A 25,942-nucleotide genomic window follows, 5' to 3' on the forward strand; every position below is an offset into this window, starting at 1 on the left:
CTTCCATTTTTACAAGATAATTTATTATACTGTATGTGAAATAAAGGGGAAGAAAGCCCAAATACAGAGCCTGCAATAAAGCAGCATGTTCTCCCAGAGCAGCTTTCACCACTATGCACTAACTTGTCTCAAAATCACTAAGAAGCAGTAGAGCTTTTACGGAGCTGCTTTAGGATCCCTTGAAGAGATCTCCATAACGTAAAGGGAGATGATGAAGTGAGAACAGAGGAAAGCTCTAAGTTCAGAATCATTGTGCAGACAGAAACCAGCAGTTTTGCTATTTTCTTTTAGAAATCAATCATGCCTGGGGAGAAAATAGATGGGTAACAGAAAAAATGTTTCCTTTAAAATACAAAGGTGGTAGGCCAGGACAATGATGGGGAGTTACTTCTAAGGCAAGCCACAAAGCTGCAGCAGTACAAGCACTAGGTTTCTTCTCCTGGTGCTATAGGCTTTTCTAACAGAAAACCCAAAGAAGCACTCTAGCAAGTGGAAACTTTACATTCTAGTGAGTTCTCTGTGTGGTTGTTTATGCGACAATTCAGGTGTTTTTCTGCACCTGACTGTAGAAAGAGCCAAGCCCAATGCTCCAACTACAGAAAGAGCAAAAAGCACATAGAGAGCTATTTCTGCATTTTGTGATGTTAGATCCAGTCCCAAAAACTGCACCCTGTCCGACATTCCTGGTGTGGTGTCCGTCGGTGTCACTGTCCATGAGAAAACAATAAGTAAGGAAGGGTTAGTCCATGGCGTGGGGTGAGCTTCTGCATCACTGGGGGTGCATTACTGCTTCCTGCATTGCTACTCGTTGTAATTCTGTTGGAGGGGTAGTTGGCACCATTTTAGCTCAGACTAAAGGCACAACTGAGGCTGATATTCTCAAGACTGAGGAGAGTATTCTCTGGCAGGCAGGCAGGCAGGCTCATCCCCAAAACCCCACACTGACAGCTGCTGTTCAGTGTACTCCTCTAGTTCAGAAGATGGCTTATAATTGACAACCCAATCTCTTTCTAAAGACACAAAACACATGTTTGCATAAAAAGTATTCAAAACTGTTTAGCAAAATTGGTGTGAGAATACTGAATATGTGTGGTTTGGAAAACATCTTGGCCAGCTCTTTAATGAGACAAGTAGAATGGAGTAACATCACTGCTGCCTTTTGCAAACAGGCAGAGATAGCTATCACACAAAATTGTCATTGTTCTGGTTTTGGATACAGAAGTGACTTAATGCCACATGCATGTCTTTGGTCATAACAAAGGCTGATGGTTAGTCAGTGTGCTGCTGGAGCCCTTAAAAGGAATTTTGAAGAAAGTGGTAATGTTTTTAAAGATCATAGATTATGGAAATCAGACTGGACTCTAACCCAAAGGGTTAGAATCAGGTGTGCACACACCTGTATGTGTGCACACAGAAGCATGATTTCTGCTGCACTGCTTACCTTCAGGCTCTGGTTTGAGGCAGGGATGTGGGCCTGTTGCTGGGTCTGGAAACCCGTTGCAGTTTATGATCTGTGAGTAGTACCTGGCAGAGGCCTTGGGGCGCCGTGGCAAGCTGGGGTCTGTGAAGTTCACGTGGAATAAGCCAAACTTTTCATCAAAGCCCATTACCCACTCAAAGTTGTCCATCAGTGACCAGGCAGTGTAGCCTCGTAAGTCAACGCCATCCAGCACAACAGCTGTTACCAGGACCAGAGAAAAGAGGTCAGTTGTGCATCTGGGCAACAGAAGGTGCCACCACTAGGCCAGTGGTGGCATGAAGATGCTCCTGGCTACTACACAGGAGCAGGGGGCTGACTGCAGTGAGGTTATTGCTGCCTTGGCTTCATTGGTTTTGCTATCTCCCCATTCCCACCTCCAACATGCTGCCTTAGCTCAGTTGCTTTGAGGTAGTTCAGCTGCCAAGTTACAGCTAACAAGCCATCAGGGGAACTCACTCAACCTGCCACTATAGTGGAGACTGCTTTTCTCTGCTCCTGGAACCAAACCTTTGTCCAATCAACAAAGGATTAGGAACAGAGGAGAAAAGTCATCAACATGCAAAACATGTTTAAACAAATGCTGTGGGGCCTCACTGGTAACAGGCAGTTAAAAAAAAAAAAAAAAAAAACACTTTCTGAACATCTGACTGGCAGCTCCCAGAGCGTCATAGCAAATTGAAAAAGCCCTTCCCTGACTTTGCTTGAACACTAACGTAACTGAAACCAGTTTGGGGTTGGTTTGTTTTCTGTTTTTCTAAAAGATGCAGTTGTTAGACACAGCCAAAACAGGTATTCATCAAGTAGCAGCACCTTCTCTTGCCTGATGCAGCTATACAAGGAAGCTGCAGTTATCCTCCTAAGCTCAGGATTTGCTTTTCCCTGCAAAGTTGTGCTATCTATGGGCAGTTCCTCCCAAACCCAAAGGCTCTCAGAAGCAGATACAGAGTAAAGCCATGTAAGTAACTAGCAAGAGTGATGGCAGTAGTCTTTCAGCCCTTCAGAACTTGCTTTGTACACACCAGCCTGTGGTGAGACACCGCTGATTTAAACAACCACTCCTACCTTTCAGTGCTTCGTTAATGTAGCTCCGAAAGTAATGTGTTCGCCAAGGGTCATTGAGGTCTGCAGCTCCCCGTTCTGAGATCCCATTTTCAGTCACATAAATGGGAGGGTTGTTGTACTCTTCCTTGATCCATCTCAGGAGCTTTCGGAAACCAAAGGGTGTCACCTTTAGCCATAAGGAACCAGAGCTCAGCCAGCTGCGGTCAGTTACTGCAGCTACACCCCTGCAGAGAAGGACGCTGATGAAAGGACTGGTCTCAAGTGCCTGGCACCTCCTTGCCGCAGGGCTGAGAAACATGGTGCTGAGCTCTGCAGAGAACTGAATCAGAGGTGACACTCTGGCAAGCTGGCCAAAGCACAGTGGGCTGAATTGCTGTTGCTGCTGCTCACAAGCCTCTAGAAATCTTTGTACTTTTCCTTTATCATCATATTCTGCTTAAATCAACCATAACTGAGGATCTAAATCTTCATGCTTTGACACCCTGTCTGCTGTTCAATGCATAATGCAGTGCCTGAGCACACAAAACTGCCATTTACACCTACATACACATACAGGCAAGACTGAGCCCAGTACCCTTCTGTGGGGCTAAGCCACAGGGGCTGAGATGCAGCAGCACACGGAAGTTACAATAATTTCATATATTCTCTATGGAAATAGTTAGGAAACCAGCCTGTGTGCACTCCCTTGTGTGGTCCTACCATTACTTCATCAGAAAAATGAGTAAGCTTCTGTTGCTTACCTTTTGAAGCTGGGGATAGAAATTGGTATCTAAATAAAAACTTTGACTTGCATATACTAAACCATGAAGCAATTTAGTTAGGCTTTGAACTTGCATTTATCCAATGTGGTGAGGGAACTTTTGACAGCAATTGGAGCAGTATCCATAAGCAGGGTAATCTAGCAGTTCTAACTGCAGATTAGGGACAGGAAACATGATAAATACTTTTTTTTTTCTTTTTTTTACAGCTGATCCCAAACAACCAGAAGTCTCCCAAGAGCAGACCTCTTCCTTTAGTAGAGCCTCAAATTTTCTTTGTTCTGTTCATCAGCTCTGTAAAAAAAGGGCTGTTGCTGCAGTTGTGTGAAAATAACAGCACCACAGGTACTGTTTGGAGATACTTTTCTTAGTATAGGTTCTATCAGCTTAAAATGCCTGGCTCCTGCCTTTATTTGCCATCAATTTACATTGCTCAGGTGGCTCCAGATGTGTGTATTTTGCTTGATCAGTAACTTACGATCATCTCTTACCGGTCAGAGTCATATGACAGAATACCAGCAGGGTAGTTTATTTTGTATGTTAAAACTGTAGTGTAATGATTTAGACCAAAGTAGTCATAAGTGCCTTTGATTCGTTGCTTTTCATCTTGAGTAAATTCTGGAAGTCTGGAATAGAAAAATAAAGAAAAGCATAAACCCCTCAAAATGTAACTCTTCTGAGGATCTCCCCTGCTTTCATTTCTACCCCTCTCCAGTCCTGTTGTATAAACTAAGCTTTTGCTAGGATGTGCAGTTGATGCTCCCTGCTCCAATGTTCTTCAAGAGAGGAACAGTCTTTTCACTGACCAGAAAAGAGACACCTGAGAGCTAGGAGGTCATATTCATGGTCAAACAAGATATTTGACCATCATTGTGCTTTATAAGACAAGAACCAGTGCATGATGAGGCAGGAATACACTGGAAGGAACAGGAGCAAATCATTTTGGTTGTTATGTGCCCACTACACTATTATAGAGACCTGGAGCTGCAATGTTCACAAGTGACCTGTCTCAGCCCATCCCATCATCCTGCAGGAGCATGACTAGCTCTAACAGAAGCAGCTTGAAATGGTACCTTCTAGCAGCCAATGATATCCAGGGGGCTTCTGTCCCCAGTCAGGGGAGCTGTCATGAGCCCCTCTCAAAACACTGTACTCCTGCTTGTACACAGTGAAGGGGCAGTCAGCCACCTGAGCTAAGATGTGCTTCACAGCAGCAGGGGAGCAGGCATCTGCTACAAGAGGAGCTCTTCTGTGTGGCAATAGTAATTCTGGGTAGGTCATGGCAGCAGCTAATACAGCATTGTCTCATGAACTCTGGTTTCTACATGGGAAACAATGAGAACTTCTGAGCTTTCTCCCTGAAATCCACACTTTGAACACACTCCATGTGTCATGCCTAGCACCAGCACCACAAGCACATGAGGTGGTACCATGATCCTTTGGGAGGAACAGGAAAACCCAGGAGAAACTGGGAGCTAGTCTCTGTGTGTGGACTCTGCTATTAAATCCCCCAAACCTTGGTTCCCTTCAAAAGGGAGGGCTTCTCAGAGAAGAACAACCTCTTTTGGATCTGTAGCCCTACACAAAGTAAGAAACAGAATCATGAGACAGCCAGGGCATCCTGCAACAAGGAGTGAGGTTTCAGTGAGGGAAAATTCTCCTGGGAATTAGGTCCCTAGGTAAGCCATGCTGAAAACACAGCCAGTGGTCCTGGCAGTTTGGTGATGTTTCAGTTTGCGGACCTAGGCTGAGGACAGGACTTCTTCCCCAGACAGAGATGCTTGGGCACATGACCTCATAAAGCAACACACATGGCTTTGCTCTCTTGTTAACAGCAACTTCCAGAGAAGAAATACTGTGCCAAAAAGTGCCTAAGAATGCAAGTGGTTTAGGCATGTATAAAAATATAACTGGAATCTTGAAGAGGCCTGCCTTTGCTGCAGAGCACACACCAACTCCTCACCATCCCCGTCATTTCAAAACAAGTGGCCTCCCACATTTGCAGAAAGGCATGATGAGAAATAGCCCCAGATCTCATACACCCCATGAAACTGCAATTAAAGTGAAGAGGGAAGAAAGAGCTTTACTTACATGTGCCTAGAGAGAAAAGGAAAAGAAATGGTGATGGACCACTGGTACCACAGTAACATTAAAAGTAATTCACAGGAACAGAAAACAAGAAATACAATTCAGAGGGACCAGTGAGTTCTCAGTGCTCAAGTTCAGTACATAGTTTTAAGAAAAATTAAAACACCTTCACAATGTCTGTCAGGTAAAACACTGTGTCTAATGCAGAGTATTCCCTGTACCACCCTGAGCTGCCAACTTATTACCCCAAGGATAAGGCATATTAGTAAATTTAGTTTTCAAGAGAGGTAAAGACAGGCAACAGGCAAAACGTACACTAGAGGTTTTCTAAGAGGATACAGCAAGATTTTTAGAGTAGCACTGCAATAGAATCAGTGAAATTAGCACTCCCATCAGAACAGCAGGCTTCAGCACAGCCAGGCAAACAGGCAGGTTTGTGCCTGGGCTCTTACCGGGACTGGCTCAGCCCCTGTGCCAGGCTGCGTTCCCGAATCCTTGTTTTCATCACCTCGTTATAATCACCGTTTTTGAAAATGGGATGAGCAAACCAGCCTAAAAGAAACTGAGCCAGGAAATAAGGGAGAAGGATCAATTATGTATCAAAACAAAGGACTTAACCATTTCTCCTTCATGTGCTGCTTTATAGGTAGTACCTGAATTTATAATGATCAGGCACATGTAGCTACCCAGGGATGCCCCATATAATGGCAGTAAATTTCCTAAGCTTTTGTCACTCCAGCCATATTTTGTCTCATTTCTGTTGCAAGCTTGATCAGCCACCAGATAAGGGTGAACCATTTCCTTGCAGTGATGCCTCTGGGTCATCCTTTTCTTTCAGTGAGCTACTGACCTGGGTTCTGAGCATCTCCAGCACCCAGAGAAAGGGTACTAGTATGAACAAACCCGGGAACTGTAGAAGAGCTGTGACCAGGTGTCTCTGTACCTCCAAGTATTGTTTGGCAGCATCGATGTCCTCCTGTTTGTGTGGGTTCCTTGGTTCTGCCCAGTCAGAGTTGATGGTAATGGAGATCAGCCCTCCTTGTTTTGCCCGGTAGGTCTCATTGTAGAGGTGCCAGGCTTCCGCATGGGCCTTTATCAAGTTGTGCCCCACCATGTAGGGGGCTCGCCCAGGGCGAATGGAGATGCCTGCAGGGGCAGGGACAGCACAGGCAGTAGAGCAGCAGTTCCCAACTTTCTCACAACTGCTTCCCAGGTTAACACAACGCCCAGGATACCCCCCAGCTGCCTGCTGGTAAATAAATGAACCTGCAGCAGCTGGTGCCCTGGGCCCAGCTCTGGGCTGAGGTCGCAGAGACAGCTGGAAACTGCAGAGGCAGCTGGAAACCGCAGAGAGAGCTGGAAACCGCAGAGAGAGCTGGAATCCGCAGAGAGAGCTGGAATCCGCAGAGAGAGCTGGAATCCGCAGAGACAGCTGGAAACCGCAGAGACAGCTGGAAACCGCAGAGACAGCTGGAATCCGCAGAGACAGCTGGAAACCGCAGAGAGAGCTGGAATCCGCAGAGAGAGCTGGAAACCGCAGAGAGAGCTGGAATCCGCAGAGAGAGCTGGAAACCGCAGAGACAGCTGGAATCCGCAGAGGCAGCTGGAAACCGCAGAGGCAGCTGGAAACCGCAGAGACCGCTGGAAACCGCAGAGACAGCTGGAAGCCGGAGAGACAGCTGGAAGCCGCAGAGACAGCTGGAAGCCGCAGAGACAGCTGGAAACCGCAGAGACAGCTGGAAACTGCAGAGACAGCTGGAAACCGCAGAGACCGCTGGAAACCGCAGAGACAGCTGGAAACCGCAGAGACAGCTGGAAACCGCAGAGACAGCTGGAAGCCGCAGAGACAGCTGGAATCCGCAGAGGCAGCTGGAAACCGCAGAGGCAGCTGGAAACCGCAGAGACAGCTGGAATCCGCAGAGACTGCTGGAATCCGCAGAGACAGCTGGAAACCGCAGAGACAGCTGGAAGCCGCAGAGACAGCTGGAAACCGCAGAGACCGCTGGAAACCGCAGAGACAGCTGGAATCCGCAGAGACAGCTGGAAGCCGCAGAGACAGCTGGAAACCGCAGAGACCGCTGGAAACCGCAGAGACCGCTGGAAACCGCAGAGACAGCTGGAAACCGCAGAGACAGCTGGAAACCGCAGAGACCGCTGGAAACCGCAGAGACCGCTGGAAACCGCAGAGACAGCTGGAAACCGCAGAGACAGGTGGAAGCCGCAGAGACAGCTGGAAGCCGCAGAGACAGGTGGAAGCCGCAGAGACAGCTGGAAGCCGCAGAGACAGGTGGAAGCCGCAGAGACAGCTGGAAGCCGCAGAGACAGCTGGAAACTGCAGAGACAGCTGGAAACTGCAGAGACAGCTGGAATCTGCAGAGACAGCTGGAAACTGCAGAGACAGCTGGACACCGCAGAGACAGCTGGAATCTGCAGAGACAGCTGGAAACTGCAGAGACAGCTGGACACCGCAGAGACAGCTGGAATCTGCAGAGACAGCTGGAAACTGCAGAGACAGCTGGACACTGCAGAGACAGCTGGAATCTGCAGAGACAGCTGGAAACTGCAGAGACAGCTGGAAACCGCAGAGACAGCTGGAATCTGCAGAGACAGCTGGAAACCGCAGAGACAGCTGGAAACTGCAGAGACAGCTGGACACCGCAGAGACAGCTGGAAACCGCAGAGACAGCTGGACACCGCAGAGACAGCTGGAAGCCGCAGAGACAGCTGGAAACTGCAGAGACAGCTGGACACCGCAGAGACCGCTGGAAACCGCAGAGACCGCTGGAAACCGCAGAGACAGCTGGAATCCGCAGAGACAGGTGGAAGCCGCAGAGACAGCTGGAAGCCGCAGAGACAGGTGGAAGCCGCAGAGACAGCTGGAAGCCGCAGAGACCGCTGGAAACTGCAGAGACAGCTGGACACCGCAGAGACAGCTGGAATCTGCAGAGACAGCTGGAAACTGCAGAGACAGCTGGACACCGCAGAGACAGCTGGAATCTGCAGAGACAGCTGGAAACCGCAGAGACAGCTGAAGACACAGCTGCAGTGGGCAGGCTGTGTCAGACCACATACTGCTCCCTTCTCCTCCCGCTGTGGTGGGACACGGGCTGGCTCAGCTCTCTGCCTGTGCAGAGCTGCCAGGCCCAGCGACAAGCTGTTGGGACCAGCATGGAAAGCAGAAACTTTATGTGTTCAGGCCAGTTCCCATCCCTCCCCTTCAATCTACTTTCCCTTCTCCTATCCTATAGCTGAACTTGTCCCCCTCCAGCCCTAACTCTTCTCCACAGTCCCTGGAGCTGCTCTGGCAATGGGGTCTGCTCCAGACAGCACATGTAATCCAGAGGCTGCACGGGATGGGTGGAAGAAGGAGGATGGGTTTTGGAGGGGACAGGCAAAGTAAAATAAGAATGTGCTCACTACAGCAGTTCAAACTCCATTTATCCCCACCATACTGCCTTCCTTGCTTGCCCTTTGCAAGCCTCTAGCATCTACTCTGCTGCTGTGTAACACAGTTGTGCAATAGTACTGGGAAGACTCCAAGCTTATGTCCAGCAGCCCTACCTGGAGCTGCTGTGCCAACACCATAGCCCTGATACGCAGTGTTGAAGGGTTCATTGAGGGTTATCCAGAATTTCACTTTATCTCCTAATCTCTTGAAAAGGAGGTCAGCATATTCCTTAAACCTCTGAACTATAGTGTCATTCTCCCACCCACCGACATCCTGCAGGGCCTGTGGGAGGTCCCAATGGTAGAGAGTTACCTAGAGGGAAGGAACAAGAGAGAGACTTAGCCAGTCACTCTTCCTTTTGGAAATGAGCACAGTAGCCCAGCCTCCCTTGTGAGCACAAACCATGCTTTGATCAGCAGCTTCCTGTTCTCAAACCATGACTTGAGCTCTAGGCACTGCCTGAGGGTGAAGATGAAGCTTTTACCAAAACCACCGCAACCTTGTGATAGCAAGAACTCATCAGTGAGGAACTGCTCCACCTGCAGACTCTCAGATGAAATACAGTCAAGAGAACACCTGTTTGGGCTGGTACAGCCACTGGACCAGTCTAGAGCAATGCTGTGAAGTCAGAGGTACATTCAGACATCACCTGATGCTTGTGTAGATAATTCCTCGGTTGCCACCTGCACGGTATGCACAGAATCATAGAATCATTTAGGCTGGAAAAGATCTTTAAGATCATCAAGTCCAGCCATTAACCCAACCAAGTCTGCTGCTAAACCATGTCCCTAAGCACCACATCTACATGGCTTTTAAATACCTCCTGGGATGATGGTTCAACCACTTCCCTGGGCAGCCTGTTCCACGGCTTAATCTTTTGGTGAAGACATTTTTTACTAAACCTCCCCCTTGAGGCTGTTTCTTCTCATCCTGTCACTTGCTACTTGGGAGAACAAACCAACTCCTACCTCACTACAACCTCCTTTCAGGTAGTCATAGAGAGCAATAAGATGCCCCCTGAACCTCTTTTACTCCAAACTACACAATCCCAGTTCTCTCAGCCACTCCTCATAAGACTTGTTCTCTGGACCCTTCACCAGCTTTGCTGCCCTTCTCAATACACACTCCTGCACTTCGTCCTCCTTGTTGTGGGCCCAAAAGTGAACACAATACTGAAGGTACCATCTCGCCAGTGCTGAGTACAGGAAGACAATCACTTCCCTGGACCTGCTGGTCACACTACTTCTGATAAGGCCAGGATGCTGTTTGCCATCTTGGCCACCTAAGCACACTCCTGACTCATGCTCAGTCAGCTGCCAACCAGCAACCCCAGGTCCTTTTCTAACAGGCAGCTTTTCAGCCACTCTGCCCTGAGCCTGCATGTTGGGTGGGGCTGTTACATAAGACATACAGATAGCCCTTGGTGCAGCCATGGGCACTCTGCAGTGTACCCAGCGTCGCTGGGGGAGAACAGGAACAGCCAACACGGGGGAAGAAGCAGACAGAAGTGGAAAAAAGCTATGTATGTCCTAGGCTATGGGAAGAGGTCAGATTCATTCAAGAGTGCTGAAAGAGCTGATTCATGCAGTGGTGAGGTCACCGTCCACTATGTGTGACAAGCCATGCTTATCAATGGACCTTCCAAACTTCTTGGAAAAGAATAAATGTTACACTCATCTCCAAGAAAGGCAAGAAGGACGATCCTGAGAACTACAGGTTGGTTGGCCCTCACCTCAGTCTCTGGAAAAATCAGTGCATAGGTCCTCATGGAATCCACACAAGGGAAGAGAAGGTAATCAGAAACAGCCAACAATAAGGTTACTGGGATCCTTCTGGGCAGTAATTTCTAACATATCATCATCATCCCTGTTCATTTGCTTATGCAAGGAACATGTTTCCTTGCAGAATGCAACAAAAAAACCTGTTTTTTTGTAAGGAAGGACACACACAGAAACACATACGGGTGGCTCTGAGCACCAGACTTGAGTTCTGCTATTTTTTAGTTACCTGAAAGTCACCATTTTTGGTTACCTGAGGCACTATGTTAGCTGCCAGAAGAGCATCGACAAGCCTTTCGTAGTAGTTCAGGCCCTTTTCATTGATGTATCTGGTGGTGCCATCTGGGAGAACACGAGACCAGGAGATTGAAAAGCGATACTGAGACACCTTGAGGCTTTTCAGCATTTCCACATCCTCCTCAATCCTGTGGTAGCTGTCACAAGCCACATCTCCAGTATCATCATTGCTGATCCTCAAGGGAGTGTGAGTGTATTTGTCCCAAATGCTAAGTCCTTTCCCATCTGCTCTCCAACCTCCTTCAATCTGTAATTGAAGATGGGATGGTGGAATTGTTAGTAATCCCTAGATTTAGGTCTTGGCCCAGCAAAGAATTCAGCCTGTCAGTCTCTGTGGCACTAGACAATCTTTTGACTTAGCTTCAGACTAAGAACAGCAATATTTTTGGTGTACCAAACTAGTAAGACCTCTTAGGCCTCAAGGCAAGATGTATTAGCAAATCACTAAGTCACAGAGCACAACTGTTGTTTCAATTCACCTGCTGCTCCACGTCGGCTGGCCCCTGTGAAGCCCATGATGCTGTCACTGCCCTTGTAGTATAACCAGGCCTTTAAACATCTCCAGGTTCCTCCCTTTTACAGCAGACATTACACTAACCCTCAATAACAGTAAAACCTAAATGTTACAAAAGCTGTAGATGCCTTATCCAAAATTAACAAACTGTCTGCAGATACGGTAGGAATCCATCTGTTTCCTAACCTGATATGCTGCAGTTGCCACGCCCCACACAAAGTTCTTTGGAAACTCTCCATATAAGAATTCATCTTCTTCTGGCAGCGGGATACCGTTATTGCGGATGACCTCTGCATAGTACACAGCAGAGCGCTTTGGGGTTCTTGGCCTGCTGGGATTGTCAAAAGCAACCTGGTGCAACCCAAATTTTAGCTCAAAACCATTCAACCATTCAAAGCTATCCATGAGACTCCATGCGTTGTATCCTCTCAGATTAACACCATCCAACTTGTAAGCTGAAAAACCAGAAACAAATTAAGAGCATCCTCAGTGGTAGAATCACACATTAAACAAGCCACAAGGCATTCACGTTCAAGCACTTAAGACACTTATAGCTTCATTAAGCTGGCACTTGTCAAACTAAGATCAAGAGACACTTCACAGCTGGAGGATACAAAGGACAAAGAGCCATGCAGGGCAGATTACAAAAAGAAACACTATACTTATATTGTGTTCAGGATATTTAAAGACTAGTTTTAACCACTTTTAAAAACTACTCTTCAGAGGAATAAAGTAAGCAGAAACCTTGAGAGGAGACACACAATACCAACAGAACAAAAGCAAACATTGGTACCTTTTAAAGCTTCATCAATGTATGTTTTGTAATAAAATATCCTGCTGTTGTCATCAACCTGTGATGCAGTGTTTAGCCCCACCCCATTCTCAATTACATATATTGGGGGGTTTCCATATTCTTCTTTGATCCAGTTCAGTAGCCTCCGCATCCCCCAAGCCACAGCCCGCTGGCTCGGCACAGCTGAAGAAGGCCAGGAACTGTCAACTTTTGTTACAACTTCCTGATCATACTCATAAGAGAAGGGCTTCAACCGAGTCGTTGCATGGGTTACAATTCTGGAGGTGTAGGTGTTGAAGCAGAAGACATCTGCTGTGCCCCTGATGTAGTCACGCTCCTCTGCTGTGAAAACCGGCAGACGAGACGATGGCAAGTTCTGGAGCTCACTCCTGTTCCCAACTTTCCACTTCATGACATCGGGGTAGTCCCCGTTTTTGAAAATGGGGTGTGTAAACCACCCCACCAAAAACTGCAGGTACCTGTCTGCAGCTTCTATGTCCCTAGGGTTGCTTGGTGTCTGTGGCTCAACCCAGTCAATGTTGGGACACAGAGTAATGACCCCTCCCTGACTTGCTCTGTATTTGTCATCGTATGTGTGGTAGACCTTGGCATGAGCTTTAAGTAAGATGTGGGCAACCCTGTAGGGAGCACTGCCAGGGTCTTTGACATTGGGTGGAAATTCTCCAGTGCCATAGCCAAGCCAGGCAAGGACTTGGGGTTCATTGAATGTGATCCAGAACTTCACCCTATCCCCAAAGGTCTGGAAACAGAAGTCTGCAAAACTATCAAACAGGTCGATCATCTCACTGTTCTCCCAACCACCAATGTCCTGGAGAGCTTGTGGCAGGTCCCAGTGGTAGAGAGTGACTATTGGAGCGATGTTCTTGGCAACCAGCCCATCAATGAGACGGTTATAGTAGTCAACTCCATGGCTGTTTATTGAGTTGTTCCTTCCACTGGGGAAAATTCGAGGCCAGGACAGGGAGAAACGATAGTTCTTCACCCCTAGGGCTCTCATCAGGTAAATATCTTCCTCCACCTTGTTGTAGCTGTCACAAGCTATATCTCCAGTATCATCATTCTTTATATTTCCTGGGACATGGGTGAAGTTATCCCAAATGCTGGGTCCTTTGCCATCAGCATCCCAACCTCCCTCTATCTGGTAGGCAGAAGAAGACACACCCCATGTAAAGTCCTCTGGGAATGTCCCATAGAAGTACATGTCCCTTTCAAAGTTTGTTTGAGATGAAAACTTCTCCCAGACAACCTTTGCCTTGGAGGGAACTTCTGATGCAGGCAAATATGGCAACTTTGATGGCATGGGTTGGTGAAACACCACTGGTAGAGAAAATCTGTCCAAGACTTTGGATGGGAAACCATTGTTTTCAATAACACTGGAATAGAAATAAGCAGATGCCTTAGGTGTTCTTGGTCTGTTGCTGTCTTCAAAATTCACATGATGCAGCCCAAATCTTAGTCTGTACCCCACTGGGCCTTCAAAGCCATCAACCAGGGATCGAGCAATATATGACTGAACATCAACTTCATCTAGCTTTACAGCTGTCACAGAGACAGAAGAAGACACAGTTACTCATTTGGGCATTTTCTGAACATAGGACAATACAACGTAAGCACCACAACTGAGGGTAACTGTGATAACCCAAACATCTACAAATGGTCTTCTAGGCAAAAAAAACACAAAACAAACAAAAACAACTAGAGTATCTGGCAAGGAAAGCAACCACCACTGTAACAATCAAATACTTAGTGATAAAAATGCATGAGAAAAAAATACCAGTCAAGAGGTTATTGAGTACAGGACACCTGTGCCACTGGTATCCCTTTCCCTGTGTTCTTGTTTCCAAGCACAATTCATCAGCTCAGGTCTATGGTGCACTTTTAGAGCTGACACTCTGTAGTTAAACAGAAACACTACAAGCATTTAGTTATTGCCTATCTTCCCTGAGCACAGGAGGACAGTTTCTTTCAGCAGAACACAGTACCTGCTACCTGCAGAGGCAAGCCCAGCATCCTTCCACACATTGCCTACAAAACGAGCACTAAATCTCTCTCATTTCAGAAAAGTTCACTCTCCTGCACGGTCCATCTTCCTTCCCTCTGCTGAGGCATAACAGCAATGCTAGATTGTGTTTTCTGTAGCTCTAATAACCCTTCTAGCAGTATGTTCAGAACTAGGTCAAGAAGATAGACTGCTGTACATTGATCACCAGTCTATTTCACACAACATATTTAATACCGTTTTCCTGACAGTGTTGATTTGTGTATCTCAACAGAGCATTAGTCAAATCTGTATTTGAAATCTCAAATCTCTATACCTGTCCAGAGCTCAAGTCACTCATATTTTTACATCAATTGATACACAATTTGCAAAGACAGAAGCATACCTTGAACCTTGCTCAAAATTATTTCAGATATTTGTATCTCCCTAAAAATTCTAACCTGAAATGGGACAGGATGCTGTCAGCCAGATCTGCTTAATCAATAAAGACATCATTCAGTTGAGATCTATGAGATGTCTGTGGGCAAGAGCTTGCCTGAAAGCAAGTCATCTTCAGGGTAGCTGAGCTATAAAAACACAGTTCTCACAAAGGGACTGATACTGTGGTCCAGACTACATTTATCCATATATATATGAAAAAACTGTTGCTACATCTAAACAGAATGGAGACTTGCACAGTAAGTGCAAGAGACAGATCACGGTCTCACAGTATATCAGAGGCTGCAAAGGACCTCAAGAGATCATTGGGTCCAACCCCCCTGCCAAAGCAGGATCACCCAGGGTAGTCCACACAGGAATGCATCCAGGTGGGTTTTGAAAGTCTCCAGAGAAGGAGACTCCACAATCCCCCTGGGCAGCCTATTTCAGTGCTCTGTCACCCTCACTATAAAGAAGTTTCTCCTCATGTTGAGGTGAAATCTTCTATGTTCAAGTTTGAACCCATTGTTCCTTGACTTGTCACTGTGAACCACTGAAAAGAGCCTGGCCCCCTCCACTTGACACCCACCCCTCAGATATTGATAGACATTGATCAGATCCTCTCTCAGTCTTCTCTTCTCCAGACTAAACAGCCCCAGGGATCTCAGTTTCTCTTCACAGGGGAGATGCTCAAGTCCCCTCATCATCCTCGTGGCTCTCTGTTGGATTCTCTCCAGCAGTTCTCTGTCTCTCTTGAACTGGGGAGCCCAAAAGTGGACACAGTATTCCAGGTCTGGTCTCACCAGGGCAGAGTAGAGAGGTAGAAGAACTTCCCTAGACCTGCTGGACACATCTTTCTTGATACATCCCAGGATCCCATTGGCTCTCTTGGCCACAAGGGCACATTATTGTTCCATGGAGAACTTGCTGTCCACCAGCACTCCAAGGTCTTTCTCTGTGCAGCTGCTTTCCAGAAGGGCAGCCCTTAACCTGTACTGGTGCCTGTTGTTATCCCTCCCCAGATGCAGGACCCTGCACTTGTCCTTACTGCACTTCATGAGGTTTGCCTGCACCCAGCTCTCCAGCCTGTCCAGGTCACGTTGGATGGCTGCACAGCCTGACAGGTGTCAGCCAAATACATGGATGCCCTAGAGTCATAGAATCATAAAATCATAGAATGGTTTGAGTTGCAAGGGGCCTCCAAAGGTCATCTAGTCCAACCCCCTCTGCAGTAAAGCAGGGGCATCCTCAACTAGATTAGGGTGCCCAGAGCCTTGTCAAACCTCACTTTGAATATCTCCAGGGATGGGGCCTCAACAACCTCCCCTGGGCAACCTGCCCCAGCATTCCACTACCCTCCCCATCAGATAGGATGAAGTATATGAGGTCACACTACATACAAAATAGGCAGCTGACCTCATAGCACCAGGCAAATGCTGATGTTTTAGAGTTAACCAGTATGAAAGTGATAGAATAACTAGCTGCTATTATTAAAAAATTAAAACCTAACATTCCTCCATACCTTTTAGAGCCTCATTGATGTACTGATGGAAATAATTAACCCGTAGAGTGTCATTAATCAGATCCCCTGTGTCTTCTGTTGGTACACCATTTCCTGCTATGTAAATTGGGATCGTTGTCCCTGTATATTCCTGGGCCACAAACTTCAGCAGGCGTCTTAATCCCCAAGGGACCACATGGATCCAAGAAGAGGCAGCCTGCGGCCAAGAAGGATCTACGTGCACGGAGAAGTGCCCAATGCTCTCATAGCTTGCAGTGCAGGTCCCCTTAGTCACAGCACTGACCAGGCGGGAAGTGTAATGGGAAAGACCAAAAAAGTCTGCAGTGCCCTTCACCCAGGACTTCTCCTCTTCTGTAAACAGAGGCAGCTGGGCAACTGTTGTGGAGCACTGCTGGTTTGTTTCCTGGATCTGAGCCTTCAGGATATCTGGGTAATCACCATTAACAAATACAGGGTGAGCAAACCAGCCAAGCATGAACTGCAGGTACCTCTCAGAGGCCCTCACGTCCTCAGAGTTCGTTGGAGTCTTGGGTTCAGCCCAATCTGAATTCAACACCAGCCCCACCTTCCCCAGCTGCTGAGAACGGTACTTGTCATTGTACAGGTGCCAGACTTTGGCATGAGCCTTGAGAATTGTGTGAGCCACCTGGGAGCAGAAAACAGAGAGGTACATCTCATACTGCTTTGCACAACAACTCTTAAGCATTGAGATTACTGTCATGCGAGAATGCGGTCTCGAGCCAAAAGGAAAAAACTTCAAGAAAACAAATAATCATAGCCACAGTGTAGTAGGTTTTGCAATAAACAGGAGAACCTGGCTACCCATCAACACCAATTTCTGGAACAGAGCAGTAAGATCAAGACCTCTAACATCCATTAACTAACCCATTTTTAGTAAGTATCACAAATCCAACAAGCAAACAGCTGTCTCAGAGGCAGCATTAGGCTTGAACACAGTTAAAATACAGAACCATCAGAGGAAAACAACACAACAATGGCAGCTGCAGGATCCTAGGTATTTCTATGTTCCTACCTTGTAAGATGCTACTCCTGGGTCCGTGATTCCTGGTGGATGCTCTCCAGTACCATAGCCAGCATAGCTGATAACCCAAGGCTCATGGAAAGTAACCCAGAACTTGACTCGATCCCCAAAAGTGGAAAAGCAGAAGTCTGCATAATTTACAAAAGCATCTATGATACTGTCATTCTGCCAGCCACCAAGAACCTGGAGAGCTTGTGGAAGGTCCCAGTGAAACAGAGTCACCATGGGCTCAATGTTAGAGTCTAGCAAACGGTTAATTAATTGGTTGTAATAATCAACACCCTTGGAGTTGATGGTCTCGGTGGTGCCAGCAGGGAGAATTCTAGGCCAGGATACAGAAAATTTGTACAGCTGGGGATGAAGACCCCTAAGCAGGTAAACATCATAGCTGGTTTTATAGTAGCTGTCACACGCCACATCTGCTGTTTGGTTCATGTAGACGTGACCTGTGTGCCCGAACTGATCCCAGATGCTCTCTCCTTTCCCATCCTCTGCCCAAGCTCCTTCAATGTTAAAGGCACCTGTAGATGTGCCCCAGAGGAAACCATCTGGGAAAACACCTTGCAGAAAAGAATCCCTGTCCAGTTCAGGCTGGTTAGCAAACATTTCCCAAACTGTTTGATAGGAGGAGCGAGGGGCAGGAACTGCATCTTGGTCCTCCTGCATAGTATTTGCTTTGCTGGAAATAGAATAAAAGGAAGTTAAAATCTCTGAGAACGATGCCAGTGAAACAGAACTTGCAAACAGAGAGCGTAAAAGAATTATTTGCTTTCTGTTCTGATGACCTATGCCACATAAGGGAGTAGTTCCTCTGTCATCTGGTCAGCCAGCCAGCAGATGAAGGTGGAGTGCAATGAGCTAACTGCAGAGCAGCTCAAGAGCTATACATGAGTGCAATGAGCTAACTGCAGAGCTCTAGAGCTATACATCAAACATATTTCTTTGCAGGCAGATTCTCATAATTCATTACAGCTAGGGTGAAAGTGCAGACAGAATCCTTACAGTCTGTAGCATTTTCATATGATACAACTGCTCTCATGAATTTCCATGGCATAAGCTAAACCAAATCATCTTGCTTCTCTAACCTTTAGCATCTCCCTGCACAATGACATCCACATTTCTGAAGGTACAACTGCTTTCTCTCCTATGAAAGTCAATCTTTTTCTAGTTTATTTTAATTTTAAATGGTTTTGTGCTCAGAAAGAACAGAAGCCTTGGAAAACTACTTGTTACTACTGGCTTAAAGGTGCAATTTGGGTAACAAAGGATGAGAGAGTGGAAGATGATCACATCACCTGTAGCAGTAGTAGAGAGGATTGTGTGTAACAGCAAGAGACTGGGCTCAGCAAAAAGCCATTCCTTCCCAGCTCTTTCAGCAGCTAACAGCAGGCTTTGCCACTAAAGCTGCCTTGCGCTTGCCTGCACATAGGGTTCTAGGACACCATTTTACTGCAGTATCTGATTTAAGGGACAAAACTGTACCTTAAAACATGAGATGAGAAGTCCAATAACTCGTTAACATCATATCCAATTGTCAGTGTCTTGTCTTTATTAAGAGCTGAAAACAAACAAATGGTAGGTGATGAGCTTAGTCACAACTCAGATGTCATGGTCTGCATGACACTACATGTACATACAATTGCACCTTTTAGAAACATGGTGCTTATCTTAACTATTTTTCTCAGATTCAATATGTTGGGTTTTCATTAGAGATTTACAATTTCATGTTAAAAAATGATCACAGAATCATTTACGCTGGAAATACCTTTAGGATCTATTCCAACCATTTCCAGCACAGTGAATCCACCACTAAACCACATCTACAAGTATTTTAATCCCTCCAGGGATGGTGACTCTACCACTTCCCTGGGCAGCCTGTTCAAATGCTTGGCAACCCTTTTGGTGAAAAGACTTTTCCTAATATCCACTTTAAACCTCTTCTGGCACAATTTGAGTCTAATGAAAATGAAGAAAAGCTTTGAGGAAGATTTCCTGCTTCTTCTCCCTCCACACTCACCATTTAACCTTAAATTTCCAAGATGGCTAAGAAAGAAACCATAAAGTTATTTAATCTGACAGCAGTTGTCTGGACAATTTTGAATTTCCCCTACAATTTGCCATGCAGAACGTAGCTAAAAACCTCTCCTCCTTCTTGGAATATGTCACTCACCAGTGAAAATGGCAGCTACTGGTATGGAAGGATTCTCCTCCATGGAATCACAGTCAAGGAACTTTAGACTGAAAATCAAGATCTGTGTGTCCTTCCAGACATTCTGCAAAACCAGAGACTTGTATGAAACTTCTATGTATCAGGCAGATAGTAAAACTATGCTCTTGGCCTTTGTTGCTTTATAACATATAATAGGAAATACCTAGAGGACTGGTGATAAAGTTCTTCAAAATTAAATTCATAGATCTACAGAGTAACCACTGTTTTTCTATGACACAAAAAATGCCCAATGCAAATCAAATCACAAACTGCAGAAACTTTCAGTGTTCAACTTCTTACTGAAAAGGCACAAGGAGCTTTGGCTTGTTTTGAAAGTTTACTTGCTAAGAATTTGTTGCCATAAATATTTGGCCCACTTCAGCTTTTTATAATAACTGCAGCATGTTGGGACCCTCAAGAGCAGGAGTCACATGGGTAGTGTCTTATTCTCCCATTATTCTCAATTGCTGGGTGACTCTCACATACTTTAAGAATGCAGTTTACTATCAGAGGTTTAAAACCAGGTACTATCCTGTGGCACCACTGATATATTGCACTGCCATGGGATCTAATCCTTGCACAAACTCATCCTCGTGAATGTTTCTAACACTTTCTCTGCTGATGAATAATTGTGAAGCTTGGTAGTACCACTGCAGAGCCCATGCTACAATAAAATAGTGTCTTTTTTTTGTGTAAAGGTATTAGCCTGACAGCTTATAAAACACTTAAGATGCGAAAGAGAAGGTTTTTCATTCCTGGCCTAAAGAATGATGCCATTCCAGTTGTTAATACATCAGTGATGAGTACTGACCAAGAGAATCCTTTCCAGCACTTTCAAGCACCTGTTTTTAAGTCAGAGTAACAACAGAGAAATGAGCAGTATGCAGCTGTTTCCTAATGTGGCTGCTGTCTGATCTTTCATAGCAAATCAGAAGTATTTTAGACATGTGACAAGAAACATGAAATTCCCCTTCTATTTACAGTCTCTGGTCTGTAGCTAAAAATGTTAACACTGTGCATTACCTGGAATTCACTCAACTTCTTGTAGAAGTCTGCTTCATTTCCACAATAGTACTGAAGGCAGAGAGACACAAAGTCCACTGAATCCTGGAAACAAGAAAAGGAAAAGAATCATCCTGGAGTAAAATGTCCTTTTTTTGCGGGTATTATGTTAAAAATACATAAAATTGTGAAATGTTTGATAAAAACACGTTGCTGGAGTAAGAAGCCATACAACTACATGGGAGCCCCGGATAATTTAATGTGTACAAACTGGAATGAGAAGGTACAAACTGCATGGGAGGACGAATTTTGTATCTCACCTTCTAAAAAAAGTGAAACTGAAATGGCTAAGTTAAATTTTATTTCATGAGAAGACGTAATTTGCATCTTTCCTTCCAAACAAAGTAAAATTTAAACAGATAAATGAAATTCTATTATTTTATGAATTTAATATTAATGATTTACAGTTGATTTTTTAATTAGTAAGACTGTCTAGGATTAATCAGACAGCGAAACCTTTGTAACTCTCTGGTTCATGTAGGCCTCATCAAGTATCCTTTGGGGAAAGTCCACTTCAGAAATCTGTAATCATTCCAGACTACATCCCAGTGGAATCATTGAGTTCAAAGGAACAGATGATATTCTTTTATTAAACCAGCTGAAAACACTGATAAGCTTTCAATTTGTTTTTCAGTCCAAAGTGTTTTTCAAGTTCAGTCACCTCATTTTATGCAACAATGTTTCTCTCCCCAGAAATCACACCTTGTGTGTATCTTGGAGATGTCATGTCTTAAACATTGTTTACCCTCTTATTAAATTTTGAAGGTTTGTGAAGTCAAACAAAAAAAGCGTGCTGTTGTTTGTTCCCTGTATCCTGTACCAACATCCTTTAAGTGAAGACAACTGCTAATAGAGAGTTTGGCCTTCACAGAAAGGATTTATCACAGATGTGTCCAATAGAGGACTATAAGGATGATTAAGGGACTGGAACATCAGTCTGATGAGGAAAGGCTGAGAGGCCTGGGGCTCTTCAGTCCAGAAAAGAAGACTGAGAGGAAATCTCGTTAATGTTTAGAAATATCTGAAGGGTGGATGTCAAGAAGGTGCCAGTCTCTTTTCAATGGTGAAGGACAAGGGCCAACGAATACAAACTGGAACACAGGAAGTTCCACCTCAACATGAGGAAAAACTTCTTTACTGTAAGGGTGACAGAGTACTGGAACAGGCTGCCCAGAGGGGTTGGGGAGTCTCCTTCTCTGGAGCCTTTTGAGACCTCTCTGGATGCATTCCTGGCTGATACACCCTAGGCTTTCCTGCTTTGGAAAAGGAGGAGTTGGATTTGATAATCTCCAGAGGTCCCTTCCAACCCCTACCACTCTATGATCTTTGTAGTGATTATATGTTCTCCTCATGTAGACAATTTTTATCACAGCTCAGAGTTTTAATTTTTTTTAAATGATTTTTTTAAAAGAGCAATTATTTGAAATAATTTTATCTATTTCTTCGATGATGCATTAAGTTGACTTGCAAAGAAAATGACTTTTTGCAGACACCTTGTCATTTAAGTATATTAAATTGCTTAAACAGCCAATTATGTATCCACATCTCTTAATCAAGAAGCCAAGAAAGGATGTTGAAGCAATTTTTAAAATCAGTGAGTTCCACATAATCAAGGTAACCAAATAAGTAAAATTTACCAAATTGGTTCATTAGTCAATCTGCTAAAATTTTATTTACCTTGCAATAGGTCACTTGATCCTGTACATGAAAATCAAGTTAAATTTACAAAAAATTCCATAATTTTGGAAACAATTTCCATGATGGTGTTACCTGAAGAGAAACTGAAAGCAATTCCGATACAGCACGATCCAAACCATGTCCCACTTCTAAAGCAATGGACAGCTTTCCACCTTAAAAAAGAGAGGCTATTACCAATATGTTAACCATAAATAAAAACTTTCAGTTCACTACAGTTCTTTTTAAATCAGTTGGACATTTTCTGAACATCAATCAGTGCTCTAGGTAGCTGATTTCAGAATACTCACTACAATTTCAACAGAGTTGGAGAAGGTAGAAATTTAAAAGTAGAGTTTAATATGTCTTGTCTAATCATGACAGCTCATAAACATTTTATAGAATCATTACGGTTGGAAAAGACCTTTAATATCATCAAATTCAACCATAACCCAACTACCATCACCATTAAACTATATCCTGAAGTGCCACATCTACACACTTCTTGAAGACCTCCAGGGATGGTGACTCCACCACCTCCCTGGACAGCCTGTTCCAATGCCTCACTACTTTCTCAGGATCGATTTTCTTAATGCCAAATTTAAACAACCCCCAGCACAACTTAAGCCTACTTCCTCTCACCCTATCACTAGTTACTTGGGAGAAGAGACCAACACCAGCCTCACTACAACCTCCTTTCAGGTAGGAGTAGTGCTGTTGCTTGCAGGAAGGTGGAGCTCAATGCAGCTGTCCAGTGAGTGCCCTTCCACTCCATGCATAATTATATCTTTAATTTTCGTGACTTTGTGGTGGTTCTATGGTAGTTATTTTTTTAAAATCCACCCTGTGCTGCATGCTACTGGGATGCTGGGAATTTGCAGGGGACAGGTGATGTATGATGAAAGCTAGGCAAAGTATTCCTGACAAATGCAAGAATTCAAAATTAATAAATTAATTGGGGAAAAAAAATGACAATGATTCAGCCAGCCCTACTGGTTCCTCTAGGGACAGGAAAACTCCAAGCCCAAAGAAGGCAGACCCAAGAGGACAGCTGCTTTAGAAAATCCCAGGTACTCATCACAAAAGAGGTAAGATTCTCTTGCTCTGTAACACAGGCAGTGTTAAAATTTAATTATTTTAAAACCCTAGTGTCTGCAAGAAGGGAATTCAAACAAAGAACACTGCAGACTTCCTCACAGTACTACTAGCTCTCAAGACACTTCTTGTGCCTTGTTCCTCTGTAGTTTGAAGGTACATTTTTATTTTTATCTCTGTGAGCCAGAAAGAAGTACAGAAAAATACATTATTAGCTACAAAACAGCTCGATAATTATAATTTTGTGATTGCAGACATTAAAAAAAAGAGAGTGAGACTGGATTTTAGGAATTTTGAAATAATTTGTAACTGAGAGCAATAATTACACTCAAAAGCATATATTTTGTTTCATGTTGCTTTAACATTTGGGAGTTAAATAAAATCATTTCCCTTTGATGAAATGAGAAAGGTCACTTCACACCATGGGTAAGTGGGTTTTGTCAGTGTTAGCAAACCTTTTGGCCATCACTTGAATGGGACCTGATTCTTCACTAGATCTGGACCTCCAAAACTGTGTTCCCAGGGAACACATCATGCCTTAATAAAAAAGTGCCCATCATACAGAAGACATTATAGGACAGTCACTGACTGACGGCATGATCATCCTCTCTTTACTGAAATGGTAGAAATTGCAATCCCAATTTTCAAGGACATTGAAATAAGGCTTTGAAAATGAGCTGATTCTACCCATGTCTCAGTCCATCTTTCATTACACAACACAGTCAAGGTTTGGTGTATGAACAGTATGAGTCCACAAGATTATCAGGAGCATCTGCTGGTCTTCGAATTAAGACTGCATGGACAACAGCCCTTAGAGAAAAAGCATACAAAGTACTGAAATGTTTGGGTTTGAAGTACTAGTTTCTGCTGCTCAGACTAACTGGAGGCTATTTAATACTTCCCTGCTTATTAAAAGGTTAACTGTAACTATGCACACACACAGAGGTATACTATGCCCAGCTACTTTGGCTACCATTTCAAGTAAAATGTGATTAACAGTAAATTATAAAACAATTATCAAAATAAGGGATTTGAAGGAACCCATTACTGAAGGATTTCTGTGCAATTCTGAGAGTACTGACAGCATACTCACAGATTGCACCTAGCAGTTCCTCCTCACAAAATACTTGTGAAGGTCACACCAAGAAGTCCCACTCCCCACTCTCCTTACCTGCCAATGAGTATTTCTTGTGGTAGATGGTGTAAGCTCTTTCATGAGCAGCTGCCAGGGCCTGGGCTTGGTGCTGGGGCTCATCGTAGGGCAGGCTCTTAAGGATCTCTGGCAGGTCACTGAAGGTGAGCCACACATTGACCAGGTCCCCAAAAACACGGAAGCTGAACTCTGCATAGTCCAGAAAAAGGTCAGCAAAAGCAGTGGCTTTCCCACCCATGGCCTTTGCAGCCACAGTACCAGGGACACACTGGTGATGCAGAACTACCACTGGCCTGATATCTGCAGCAACCAGGGTCCTGAGCAATTCCTGGTAGCACTGCACTTGAGCTTCATTTGGCTTCCTGGCATCTCCTGTCGGAAGAATGTGTTCCCATGGCAGGAAGACTTTGTAATGCGTCACCCCAATCTCATGAAGGTGGGAGAAGTACTGGGGCAACTCAAGAGCTACAAGACCTTGTTGGCACAGGTAATCATGGGCTTCAGATACAGCAAGGCATTGATCTTCTTTGAGTAGGGCTTGGTCCTGCAGATACAATCTATTTACTAACTTGCTGGGCAGAGGTCCAGCAATGGCGATAAAATTCTGAGCAAATTCCCAGTCAATCCCAAAGCTGGGAGACACTAACAGAAGGAAGACAACAGTCTTACAAAGTAGCTCCATTTCTGGAACTGCTTCAGAAACAGTTATTCCATGCTACTTATATTACAGTAGAAGTAATATTTAACTGAAATTACCTATTAATCAGATAAACATTCTGACATTCAGATAAACATTAGCTGACACTAAAAGACAACAAATCAAGACTTTCAGTTAAGAGATAGATGGACAAACCAAATCAAACAACTAGCTGGAGAAAGGTCATCTGAAAAGCTCAGGTTCCCCTTTATGCTTGAACATTAACTGACATTTGCCTCCATTTCAGAGGATAAAACAAGCAGACAATGCTTTTAATATCCTCATGGCCTTTTTCGGCTTAAGAGGAATCCTAGCACAGCTCTGGCTGCAGAACATAAGAGCAGGGTTACCTGCATTATAGGTTGGACTTGATGATCACAAGGATCTTTTCCAACATGGTTAATTCTGGTTAATTCCATGATTCTGATTCTGTGATTCTGCTGAGGCTGGATGTCACCATGGCTCAGGGTGGGCAGGCCAGCAAGAGGCACATTTGTGCTCCAGTTCTTGGGTGCATAAAGGAAATCCAAGATGTGGCATCTTATGGAGTTGGAAAAGTGGCTATTATGGGAATTCAAGCACCAGCAGCAATATGTATCCCCATGTCCAATAAAATCAGGGCATTTGAATATGATTTTATTGCTTTCCAAAGTGAAACTGCTGTGTGCTGCCTAAATACAGAACACATTTAAATCAACTGAACACAACAATCTACAGAACTCCCATCTCTGTTTATTTCCTTTAACTCACTTTTCGCTGCAGCATACCTGGAATCATCTGGGCAGCTTATTGCTCTGTCAAGACTGTCTTTAAGTTACAGTAGAAAACGTCTG

The 25,942-nt window shown here is 44.7% G+C and overlaps 1 protein-coding gene across 1 annotated transcript; it reads right to left on the bottom strand.

The window, feature by feature from the left end:
- Positions 1-287: 287 nt before the first annotated feature.
- LCT (lactase) lies at positions 288-25,094 on the bottom strand. The gene is given in 18 exon segments (XM_054381261.1): positions 288-304; positions 498-707; positions 1,442-1,678; positions 2,543-2,766; positions 3,792-3,926; positions 5,841-5,950; positions 6,332-6,534; positions 8,950-9,148; positions 10,868-11,158; positions 11,612-11,880; positions 12,219-13,778; positions 16,178-16,823; positions 17,211-17,898; positions 18,702-18,777; positions 19,390-19,492; positions 20,452-20,535; positions 22,261-22,340; positions 24,431-25,094. Coding segments are annotated over 18 exon segments (5,796 nt in total).
- Positions 25,095-25,942: the final 848 nt, after the last annotated feature.

This window comes from Indicator indicator, chromosome 5, assembly GCF_027791375.1.
Source record: "Indicator indicator isolate 239-I01 chromosome 5, UM_Iind_1.1, whole genome shotgun sequence".
NCBI classification, from domain to species: Eukaryota; Metazoa; Chordata; class Aves; order Piciformes; family Indicatoridae; genus Indicator; species Indicator indicator.